The sequence below is a fragment of the Epinephelus fuscoguttatus genome, linkage group LG21 (assembly GCF_011397635.1).
Source record: "Epinephelus fuscoguttatus linkage group LG21, E.fuscoguttatus.final_Chr_v1".
Lineage (NCBI taxonomy): Eukaryota > Metazoa > Chordata > Actinopteri > Perciformes > Serranidae > Epinephelus > Epinephelus fuscoguttatus.
In genome coordinates this window covers 39154478-39166977 of record NC_064772.1, presented here as the reverse complement: position 1 = coordinate 39166977, position 12500 = coordinate 39154478, and the positions used below count along the sequence as shown (strand labels likewise).

General features: G+C 35.5%; 1 protein-coding gene across 9 annotated transcripts in view; it reads right to left on the bottom strand.

Annotated features, from left to right (window-relative positions):
* LOC125881953 (receptor-type tyrosine-protein phosphatase mu-like) overlaps positions 1–12500 on the bottom strand; it is a 202425-nt gene that overhangs the window by 3253 nt on the left and 186672 nt on the right. For all 9 annotated transcript variants that reach the window (XM_049565455.1, XM_049565447.1, XM_049565451.1 and 6 more), the window contains 4 exons: positions 10942–11091; positions 6243–6416; positions 5655–5786; positions 1829–1954 (listed from right to left, as the gene is read on the bottom strand). In XM_049565455.1, the coding sequence (XP_049421412.1) occupies positions 1829–1954; positions 5655–5786; positions 6243–6416; positions 10942–11091 (582 nt within the window). The remainder of the gene's footprint in view (positions 1–1828; positions 1955–5654; positions 5787–6242; positions 6417–10941; positions 11092–12500) is intronic.

The window sequence follows — 12500 nt, the reverse complement described above, 5'->3', positions numbered from 1 at the left end:
AGGAAGTAGAAAGAGACAAAGCATTGTAGAGAAGGCAAGTTTAAGGAGACTGAAAAGGAAAGGAAAGAAGGGCATAGGACAGGAAAGACACAAAAAGGAGGTAGGGAGGAAATAAAGTGCTAATGAAGGAAAGGAAGACGCACAGTAAAGGACAAATGGATCGACGAAAGACATGAGGAGGGATGAAATGGAAAACGTGATGGGAAAGGAGAGGAGTGAAAGAAGGAAAAGAGATTGTATAGAAAGAAAGGTAGGAGATAGTGAAGGAAAGGAAGTAACAAATATTAAGAAGGAAGGGAACAAAGGACTTAGGAAAGGTAAACAGAGGGAAGGGGAGGAAGAGAAGGTGGAAGGAAATGAGGGGGGAAGGGTAGGATGGAGGATAAACAGATCTGAACATAAATGTGAGCAGACAGGGAGGAGAAAAGGCTCAAACCAAACGCACCGAAAACTAAATCCGACCTGCCACAGGGAGGCGGGTGGGGAGGGGAGTGGGATCAAACACAGCCCAAATTTTGTGAGACACAGGGAGGAAATGAGGCACAAATCAAACGCAGCAAAACCTAAACTCAGCCCGACGGGGGGGTGAGGAGGGTATAAATCAAACACATTCTGATCTAAATTTGGTGAAACAGGAAAGAAATGGAGCTTCGAATCAAACGGAGGCAAAGCTGAACTTTAGCAGGCAGAAATCAAATGCACCCTGAATACCTGAGGGCGTAAAAATCAAACGACCTCCGACTGAGAGAGGTGGATTCTGTTGTGCTAACGCTGTTGGCAAACATCAGCTGCTGTTAGCTTACATCAAGAAATAGATTCATTAATATATAAAACCAAAAACTAACAAGTTATCTTAGAAGAAATAAACTGATTTATACAGAAACAAAAACTAAACATTATCTGAAAACTGAAACCTAACTCATATAAATCCAAAAACTAACCCTTGTCTGAAAAACTGGTAAATATCTAAAACTATAATCTAAAAACCGTTTCCTTTACATAACCAAAAACCTACTATTATCTAAACTTAATAAAATAACTAAAAACCAAAACACACCATTATCTGATAGCAAACTCATTTACATATAACCAAGAACAAACAAACAATAAACTTCTATGTAACCAAAACTAACTTTGTTGATATTTTACTTTGCATCATGTTGTATTTTAAATCTTTGTTTATGTTATTCATATCTTCAGCTGAGGGACCATGAACAGATTTTTCTACCTCACCTGCACAGGTAAACTGTTTTTGTTTTACCTTTTCTCCGTTCTTTATACCAAAATGTGCAAATAAACTTAAACTGCTAACTGAAAACAAAAACCTATCTATATATAACCAAAAGCTACCTGATGTCTAAAAACAAATAATCTAACTCATATAAAACCAAACAAAATATTGGGTTATAAAAACCCTGAGTCCTGGTGTGTGCCCTGCCTCTAGGTGGCAGCAGTCACAGCAGAAACCAAGTAGGAAGGCTGTGATGCTGCATAACACTCGGAGCGAGCAGCTCCTCCTCCTCTGACTAACAACAGAAAGTCACCATTTTAAATACCCATGATGCCTTTTAAAGTCATGTGACGTACCTCACCTCTTTCAAAAATTCATCATGAATTTAAAAGCTTGGTAAAAATTAAACATTTTAAATAACTCCTTTACATTAAAACCAAACCGGGACTACATGAATGTTCAACGTGCAGAGAGATGAATCAAGAAAATATTGAGAATATAAATACATATAAATCACAACTAACCATAACTTCAATACTCCATTATACATTTAACAGCAACAGAAAAGGGAGGTGACAGAGCGTAAAATAAACGCACCCTGGCTGTGTTGTAGATCCTGAAGATGCGGCTGATGACGTCCTCCTCCAGGTCTGCTGAGACAAACTCCACCTGCAGGGAGCCGAGACGATGGAGGCCGTTCTCCGGCCAGTACTGAGGGCACAGCTGAGACACAGAGACAGATGGACAGACAGACAGACACACAGACAAAGGGACAGACAGACAGAGAGACAGACACACAGACAGACAGACACACAGACAGCATGTTCATTATCACACAGTGACTGGTGACAACATCATCTCGACACAAACATGGATTCAATATATGGACACAATTTATTTATTCATACTATCGTTAACAGTCCTTTATACTAATATATATCTGACAGTGAGTTATACTAATATACAACTGAGTTCATTCATTCATTCATGAATCTTCTAACTGCGTAATCCTCTTGAGGGTCGCGGGGGGGGGGGGGGGCATTCACACCTACGGACAATTTAGAGTTATCAATTAACCTAGTCCCCATTCTGCATGTCTTTGGACTGTGGGAGGAAGCCGGAGTGCCCAGAGAGAACCCACGCTGACACGGGGAGAACATGCAAACTCTGCAGAAGGGCGCCCACACCCGGGATTGAACCGGCAACCCTCTTGCTGTGAGACAACAGTGCTAAGCACCACTCCACCGTGCCGCCTGACAGTGAGTAACACTAATATATATCTGACAGTGAGTTATACCAATCTATAACTGACAGTGAGTTACACTAAAATATATCTGACAGTGAGTTATACTAATATATAACTGACAGTGAGTTATATCAATATATATCTGACAATGAGTTATACTAATATATATCTGACAGTGGGTTATATCAATATATAACTGACAGTGAGTTATATCAATCTATAACTGACAGTGAGTTACACTAAAATATATCTGACAGTGAGTTATACTAATATATAACTGACAGTGAGTTATATCAATATATATCTGACAATGAGTTATACTAATATATATCTGACAGTGGGTTATATCAATATATAACTGACAGTGAGTTATATCAATATATAACTGACAGTGGGTTATATCAATATATAACTGACAGTGAGTTATATCAATATATAACTGACAGTGAGTTATATCAATATATATCTGACAGTGAGTTACACTAATATATATCTGACAGTGAGTTATATCAATATATATCTGACAGTGAGTTATACTAATAAACAACTGACAGTGAGTTACGCTAATATATATCTGACAGTGAGTTATATCAATATATATCTGACAGTGAGTTATACTAATATATATCTGAAAGTGAGTTATGCTAATATATAACTGACAGTGAGTTATACTAATATATATCTGACAGTGAGTCACACTAATATATATCTGACAGTGAGTTATACTAATATATAACTGACAGTGAGTTATATCAATATATATCTGACAGTGAGTTACGCTAATATATAACTGACAGTGGGTTATACTAATATATAACTGACAGTGAGTTATACCAATATATAACTGACAGTGAGTTATACCAATATATAACTGACAGTGAATTATATTAATATATATCTGACAGTGAGTTATACCAATATATAACTGACAGTGAGTTACACTAATATATATCTGACAGTGAGTTATACTAATATATATCTGACAGTGAGTCACACTAATATATATCTGACAGTGAGTTATATCAATATATATCTGACAGTGAGTTATACCAATATATAACTGACAGTGAGTTATACCAATATATATCTGACAGTGAGTTATACTAATATATATCTGACAGTGAGTTATACTAATATATAACTGACAGTGAGTTATACTAATATATACCTGACAGTGAGTTATACTAATATATATCTGACAGTGAGTTTTACTAATATATAACTGACAGTGAGTTATACCAATATATAACTGACAGTGAGTTATACTAATATATATCTGACAGTGAGTTATACCAATATATGACAGTGAGTTATACTAATATATACCTGACAGTGAGTTACACCAATCTATAACTGACAGTGAGTTATACTAATATATACCTGACAGTGAGTTATACCAATCTATAACTGACAGTGAGTTATACTAATATATATCTGACAGTGAGTTATACCAATCTATAACTGACAGTGAGTTATACTAATATATAACTGACAGTGAGTTATACTAATAAACAACTGACAGTGAGTTATACCAATATATAACTGACAGTGAGTTATATCAATATATATCTGACAGTGAGTTACACTAATATATATCTGACAGTGAGTTATACTAATATATATCTGACAGTGAGTTATACCAATGTATAACTGACAGTGAGTTATACTAATATATAACTGACAGTGAGTTATACTAATATATATCTGACAGTGAGTTGTATTAATATATACCTGACAGTGAGTTATACTAATATATATCTGACAGTGAGTTAGACTAATATATACCTCAGTTAGTTGTATTAATATATACCTGACAGTGAGTTATACTAATATATATCTGACAGTGAGTTAGACTAATATATACCTCAGTTAGTTGTATTAATATATACCTGACAGTGAGTTATACTAATATATATGTCTGACAGTTAGTTGTATTAATATATACCTGACAGTGAGTTATACTAATATATATCTGACAGTGAGTTGTATTAATATATATCTGACAGTGAGTTATACTAATATATACCTGACAGTGAGTTGTATTAATATATATCTGACAGAGTCGACCTCATGTTTGGAAATATTTCTAATTTTGCACCTCAAAAACAAAAAATAAAATCTAACTTTTACACAAACAAAAAACACAAAAAAGTCTGTATCCAAACAGCTGACGTGTCTTTTCATGGTGAAGCTAAAATAATAAAAGCATGAATATTGGCTGGTGTTGACACCATAGATTTAATATTATCAGTTTGATTGATGGTAAAAATGTACAATATGATGCTGATACGATGAACTGATCATGACATCTAACAAACATTTCTTTCTTCCTGTTTCACAGAGATATATAACATTTCATGATTATGAGGTAACATTTAGGTTGTATGCTCACTGCATCTGTTTCTACTGTTGTCGTTAGCCATGCTAATCTGTGGTTAATGAGGTGCAGTAATATTTGATTCTTTAAACAGCTGTGAAAACATGATTTTCATAATCTGATGATTATTTTGTCTATTTTTAGTTTCACACTTTGCTTCATTAATAAACCTGGAAAAACCACATCCAGAGTCTTGATTGGAGGAAAGAGTTCAGCAACTCACAGCTCACTGCACGCGTGTGTGTGTGTGTGTGTGTGTGTGTGTGTGTGTTAATGTGTGTGTTATTGTGTTAATGTGTGTGTGTGTGTGTGTTATTGTCTGTGTGTGTGTGTGTGTTCCATTCCATTCCCCTGTCAGGAGTTATTTTCCAATCGCCATTGTTATTTCTTCTTCGTGTCTCACTAGAGCTACGTATCGGGCAGTGACAGCAACACTGCCCCCACGGTTTCCGGTGGTACTGCTCCGTTTGGCCCGTATCCGTAAGCTTTATGGAAACGTGAAGAATTACGGACGAAATGAACATGGATACGGACAGAAGGCTCCGTCTGTATCCGGATCCGTATTTAACGTTGAGCATAAATGGCCTTAAGGCCGTTACTATGGCGTCCCTAGCAACAAAGCAGCAGAGCAACGGTGATACCTCAAGAAATAAACACTGCAGAATTTTGCTGATTGACCAATCAGAATCAAGTATTTAAGAGTGCCATGTTCTAATGTGTTTGTGTTAATGTGTGTGTTAATGTGTTTATGTGTGTGTGTGTGTGTGTATTAGTGTGTGTGTATTTATGTGTGTGTTTACCTGTGCGGGGTCAACATCGTTCAGCATGACGATGGATGTACAGTGGTAGTCGAGGACCAGACGCCAGAAGTCCTTTACCGTGTTGGGCAAAGGATGCTGGGTAACGATGAACGCAGACGGCTGCTTATAGCTCTGCAACAGTTAACACACACAGCAGGAAGTGACATCACACAGGTGAATAAACAACATCAACTTTCACTTTCACATTGTTTTTTTCTCTGAGCTCTGACACACACACACAGACACACAGACACACAGACACACACACACAGACACACACACAACAACAGAGTTGTTTACTGGGATGTTCGGCACAGTACTGTGGTTTGTGTGTGTCTCACTCATTGACTCCATGGCAACATTATACTTCCTGTTTACATGCTCTGAAGCATCATGGGAGCTGTAGTTACCCCCAAATAAATGAAAATAACAGGAGTGACAACTTTTTAGTGTTTCACTGTCATGTCATCACTGAAGCTGAGAATAAAACTCTGAAATCAAAACAACGATGTCATCTGCTCAGAAGATCATGTGACACGACTAACAGTTTCAGAACAGGCACTAAACGGTCCAGGCGGCGTGACATACGTCCATCAGTGCAGCGTTGATGTAGTTGGAGCTCTCCCCGTCGATGGTGATGAGAAACGGCAGGCAGCGGTCCGGGGGCAGCACGTCCATGCAGCGGTTCTTCTCGTGGTTTCGAGGCAACAGAGCAATACTGCAGTCCTCCACCCGCAGTGTGGGCGTCACCATGTTCAGAGTCTGAGCACACACACACACACACCAATATCATCACTGAGAAAGATCAATATCATCACCTATAAAGTTTATTATCATCACCAATAAGGATCAATATCATCACCAATAAGGATCAATATCATCACCAATAAGGATCAGTATCATCACCAATAAGGATCAATATCATCACCAACAAGGATCAATATAATCACCAATGAGGATCAATATCATCACCAATAAGGATAAATATCATCACCAACGAGGATCAATATCATCACCAATAAGGATCAGTATCATCACCTATAAAGATCAATGTCATCACCTGTAAGGATCAAGATCATCACCTATAAAGATCAGTATCATCACCTGTAAGGATCAATATCATCACCAACAAGGATCAATATCATCACCTATAAAGTTTATTATCATCACCAATAAGGATCAACATCATCACCAATAAGGATCAATATCATCAGCAATAAGGATCAATATCATCACCTATAAAGTTTATTATCATCACCAATAAGGATCAATATCATCACCAACAAGGATCAATATCATCACCTATAAAGTTTATTATCATCACCAATAAGGATCAATATCATCACCAATAAGGATCAATATCATCACCTATAAAGTTCATTATCATCACCAATGAAGATCAGTATCATCACCAATAAAGATCAATATCATCACCAATGAGGATCAATATCATCACCTATGAAGGTCAATATCATCACCTATAAAGATCAATATCATCACCAATAAGGATCAATATCATCACCAATAAGGATCAATATCATCAGCAATAAGGATCAGTATCATCACCTATAAAGTTTATTATCATCACCAATAAGGATCAATATCATCACCAACAAGGATCAATATCATCACCTATAAAGTTTATTATCATCACCAATAAGGATCAATATCATCACCAATAAGGATCAATATCATCACCTATAAAGTTCATTATCATCACCAATGAAGATCAGTATCATCACCAATAAAGATCAATATCATCACCAATGAGGATCAATATCATCACCTATGAAGGTCAATATCATCACCTATAAAGATCAATATCATCACCAATAAGAATCAATATCATCACCAATAAGGATCAATATCATCACCTGTAAAGTTTATTATCATCACCAATAAGGATCAATATCATCACCAACAAGGATCAATATCATCACCTATAAAGTTTATTATCATCACCAATAAGGATCAATATCATCACCAATAAGGATCAATATCATCACCTATAAAGTTCATTATCATCACCAATGAAGATCATTATCATCACCAATAAAGATCAATATCATCACCAATGAGGATCAATATCATCACCTATGAAGGTCAATATCATCACCTATAAAGATCAATATCATCACCAATAAGGATCAATATCATCACCAATAAGAATCAATAACATCACCAATAAGGATCAATATCATCACCTGTAAAGATCAATATCATTACCTATAAAGATCAATATCATCACCAACAAGGATCAATATCATCACCTATAAAGTTTATTATCATCACCAATAAGGATCAATATCATCACCTGTAAAGATCAATATCATTACCTATAAAGATCAATATCATCACCAATGAGGATCAATATCATCACCTGTAAAGTTTATTACCATCACCTATTGAGATCAATATGATCACCAATAAGGATCAATATCATCACCAATAAGGATCAATAACATCACCAATAAGGATCAATATCATCACCTGTAAAGATCACTATTATTACCTATAAAGATCAATATCATCACCAATGAGGATCAATATCATCACCTGTAAAGTTTATTATCATCACCTATTGAGATCAATATGATCACCAATAAGAATCAATATCATCACCAATAAGGATCAGTATCATCAGCACTAAGGATCAATATCATCACCTGTGAAGATCAATATCAGCACCAATGAGGATCAGTATCATCACCAATAAGGATCAATATCATCAGTACCAAGGTGGAGGCATCAACACAAACAATTTTGAATTCTCAATCAGTCTCAATAAATAAATAAATGCTAATAACTCTTTAATGACTCTCTGTTAATGAATAGAGTGTTTGTTAATAATTAATAAATCATTAACAAACACTGTATCAATCAGATAAAAGAGAAAACTCGCCTTTATTAATAACATATTAGGTTTATTAGAGATGTTCAGTTCAAAACGACTCTCTGACATTTCTTGCTGCAGATTTATAAACATTTTTAACTGCAGAATTTGTGTTTATAACCTTTATAACGCGTATAACTGCACAATTAATGTAATTACCCTTTATTAATGAGTTATTCATGTTTCTAACTTCTTATGAATGGATTATTAACATGTACTGCAAAAATGATGACTTTTTACCCATCATTATTGTCAACGTGTATAACTGTTGAGTTGAGTTATTAATGTTTATAACTGCACAGATGATGTTTATTAACCTTTATTAATGAGTTATTAATGTTTATAACTGCAGAGATGATGTTTATTAACCTTTATTAATGAGTTATTAATGTTTATCACTACACAGCTGATGGTTTATTAGTCTTTATTAATGGGTTATTAATGTTTATACCTGCACAGATGATGTTTATTAACCTTTATTAATGAGTTATTAATGTTTATAGCTGCACAGCTGATGTTTATTAACCTTTATTAATGAGTTATTAATGTTTATAACTGCACAGCTGATGGTTCATTAGTCTTTATTAATGAGTTATTAATGTTTATACCTGCACAGATGATGTTTATTAACCTTTATTAATGAGTTATTAATGTTTATAACTGCACAGATTATGTTTATTAACCTTTATTAATGAGTTATTAATGTTTATAACTGCACAGCTGATGGTTCATTAGTCTTTATTAATGAGTTATTAATTTTTATCACTGCACAGCTGATGGTTTATTAGTCTTCATTAATGAGTTATTAATGTTTATAGCTGCACAGATGATGTTTATTAGTCTTCATTAATGAGTTATTAATGTTTATAACTGCACAGCTGATGTTTATTAGTCTTTATTAATGAGTTATTAATGGTTATCACTGTACAGATGATGTTTATTAACCTTTATTAATGAGTTATTAATGTTTATAGCTGCACAGCTGATGTTCATTAGTCTTTATTAATGAGTTATTAATGTTTATAGCTGCACAGATGATGTTTATTAGTCTTCATTAATGAGTTATTAATGTTTATACCTGCACAGATGATGTTTATTAACCTTTATTAATGAGTTATTAATGTTTATAGCTACACAGATGATGTTCATTAGTCTTTATTAATGAGTTATTAATGATTATCGCTGCACAGATGATGTTTATTAACCTTTATTAATGAGTTATTAATGTTTATCGCTGCACAGATGATGTTTATTAACCTTTATTAATGAGTTATTAATGTTTATCGCTGCACAGCTGATGGTTCATTAGTCTTTATTAATGAGTTATTAATGTTTATAGCTGAACAGATGAGGTTTATTAGTCTTTATTAATGAGTTATTAATGTTTATAGCTGAACAGATGATGTTTATTAGTCTTTATTAATGAGTTATTAATGTTTATAGCTGCACAGCTGATGGTTCATTAGTCTTTATTAATGAGTTATTAATGTTTATAGCTGAACAGATGATGTTTATTAGTCTTTATTAATGAGTTATTAATGTTTATAGCTGCACAGCTGATGGTTCATTAGTCTTTATTAATGAGTTATTAATGTTTATAGCTGAACAGATGATGTTTATTAGTCTTTATTAATGAGTTATTAATGTTTATAGCTGAACAGATGATGGTTCATTAGTCTTTATTAATGAGTTATTAATGTTTATAGCTGAACAGATGATGTTTATTAGTCTTTATTAATGAGTTATTAATGTTTATAGCTGCACAGCTGATGGTTCATTAGTCTTTATTAATGAGTTATTAATGTTTATAGCTGCACAGCTGATGGTTCATTAGTCTTTATTAATGAGTTATTAATGTTTATAGCTGAACAGATGATGTTTATTAGTCTTTATTAATGAGTTATTAATGTTTATAGCTGCACAGCTGATGGTTCATTAGTCTTTATTAATGAGTTATTAATGTTTATAGCTGAACAGATGATGTTTATTAGTCTTTATTAATGAGTTATTAATGTTTATAGCTGAACAGATGATGTTTATTAGTCTTTATTAATGAGTTATTAATGTTTATAGCTGAACAGATGATGTTTATTAGTCTTTATTAATGAGTTATTAATGTTTATAGCTGAACAGATGATGTTCATTAGTCTTTATTAATGAGTTATTAATGTTTATAGCTGAACAGATGATGTTTATTAGTCTTTATTAATGAGTTATTAATGTTATAACTGTAGACTTAATGGCTCATTAAACTTAAGTCAGGGACAATTTTCAAAATCTTACATAGTTCTTGTGAATGATGATTTATAAACATTAGTAAATCATTCATTAACCAATAATAAAGTTGTTATTACATGTAATATTATAAATATGTGATGTGGATCAACACGTTACCCTGAACTCCTCTTTGATCTGACTGGAGTTGGTCTGAGGATCCAATCGGTTCATCTCATAGTAAACCGACCGCAGCTGATTGGCTGGGATCGCTGTGTCACCGCAGAGACAAGCCTCCAAGATGGCATCATGGATGAAGACGTACTGCTCCTGGACAGAGGGGGGAAAAGATGTTTTTAAAGATGAAGACAAAAATACTCCTCACCTCCTCCTCACCTCCTCCTCGTCCTGTCAGGTTTGATTGACAGGAGGAGTGTAGCAGAAATGTCACTTCATAAATGATTTATGTCAGCACACAGAGGAGGAGGAGAAGGGAGAGGAAGATGAGGAGGAGGAGGGAGAGGAAGAGGAGGAGGAGAGGAGAGGGGAGGAGAAGGAGGAGGACGAGGAGGAGGAGGGAGAGGGGGAGGAAGGTGGAGGAGAGAGAGGAGGAGGAGGGGGAGGAGGAGGAGGAGGAGGAGGAGGAGGATGAGGAGGAGGGGGAGGGGGAGGAGGGAGAGGAGGAGGAGGAGGAGGAGGGAGGGGAGGAGGAGGAAGGTGGAGGAGAGAGAGGAGGAGGAGGGGGAGGAGGGTGGAGGAGGGTGGATTGACAGAAAAACCAGATGAGTGACATTAAAGTTGGACAGCGAAGGTCATCGCTTCGTCCATTTCTGTCACATCCTGTCAGTCAGCGTTTGATGACATCACAGAGCTGCAGCAGAACAATAGGCTCGTTGGAGATGAACTGCGCCTCGCCTGGAAAGTAGACGAGAACAGGCGGCCGCAGCGGGGCCGGTGACAAAAAGCTGCAGTGAAGTCGGACAGTTTGCCGACAGTTTCCAGCAGCCTTCAGTCCGTACAGGAAGTCACAGACACACTCACATCTTATCTGGAATGATGTCATTAATGTTCATTAAAGTGATCAGACCCATATATCAGTTTGTTTTCAGTCTCCAGTTGTTTTAATTATGAAAGATTAATTTATTAAAATGCTTTACAGGTGATCTGTAGTTTATGTTCACGGTTCATGAACTCTGCTGTAAATCAGCATCATATCAGTTTGACCTGTCGCCTCAACTACACAGGCTGAATACACTGTGTCTGACTGTAAGCTTCATATTTTATACAAGACAACAGCTTTCATTAAGGCTCAGTCAGATAGTCAGGGCTTCACATCTGTACACATGTTAGTTTAAGAGTCCTCACATCCCACTGACCACCAGTCTCTGTGCTGCTAAATACTTCAATAATTAAAGCGTCCAGTGTTAATACACAGTAGACTCTGTGTAGTTTATGATGAATGTGTTCAGTCTGTGACGACTAAACTTCACCATCAGTCACACAACATGTTTCTGTTCACAGAATAAACCTTCAGATCAGACAAATACAATCTTAATCTCTAAAATTCAACAAAAACTAAAAGTTTATCTAAAACGTCATCTTGTTGAGTCGACATCTGAACCAATCATCTGTTAGATCAGGTGAGAGCCAGGCGCCGCAGCTGCTCTCCATTGACTGCACGGCCTGCGGCCGCCTCGCTCTCGCGGTTTTATCGCCGTCCACTTTTATAATATGTCAGA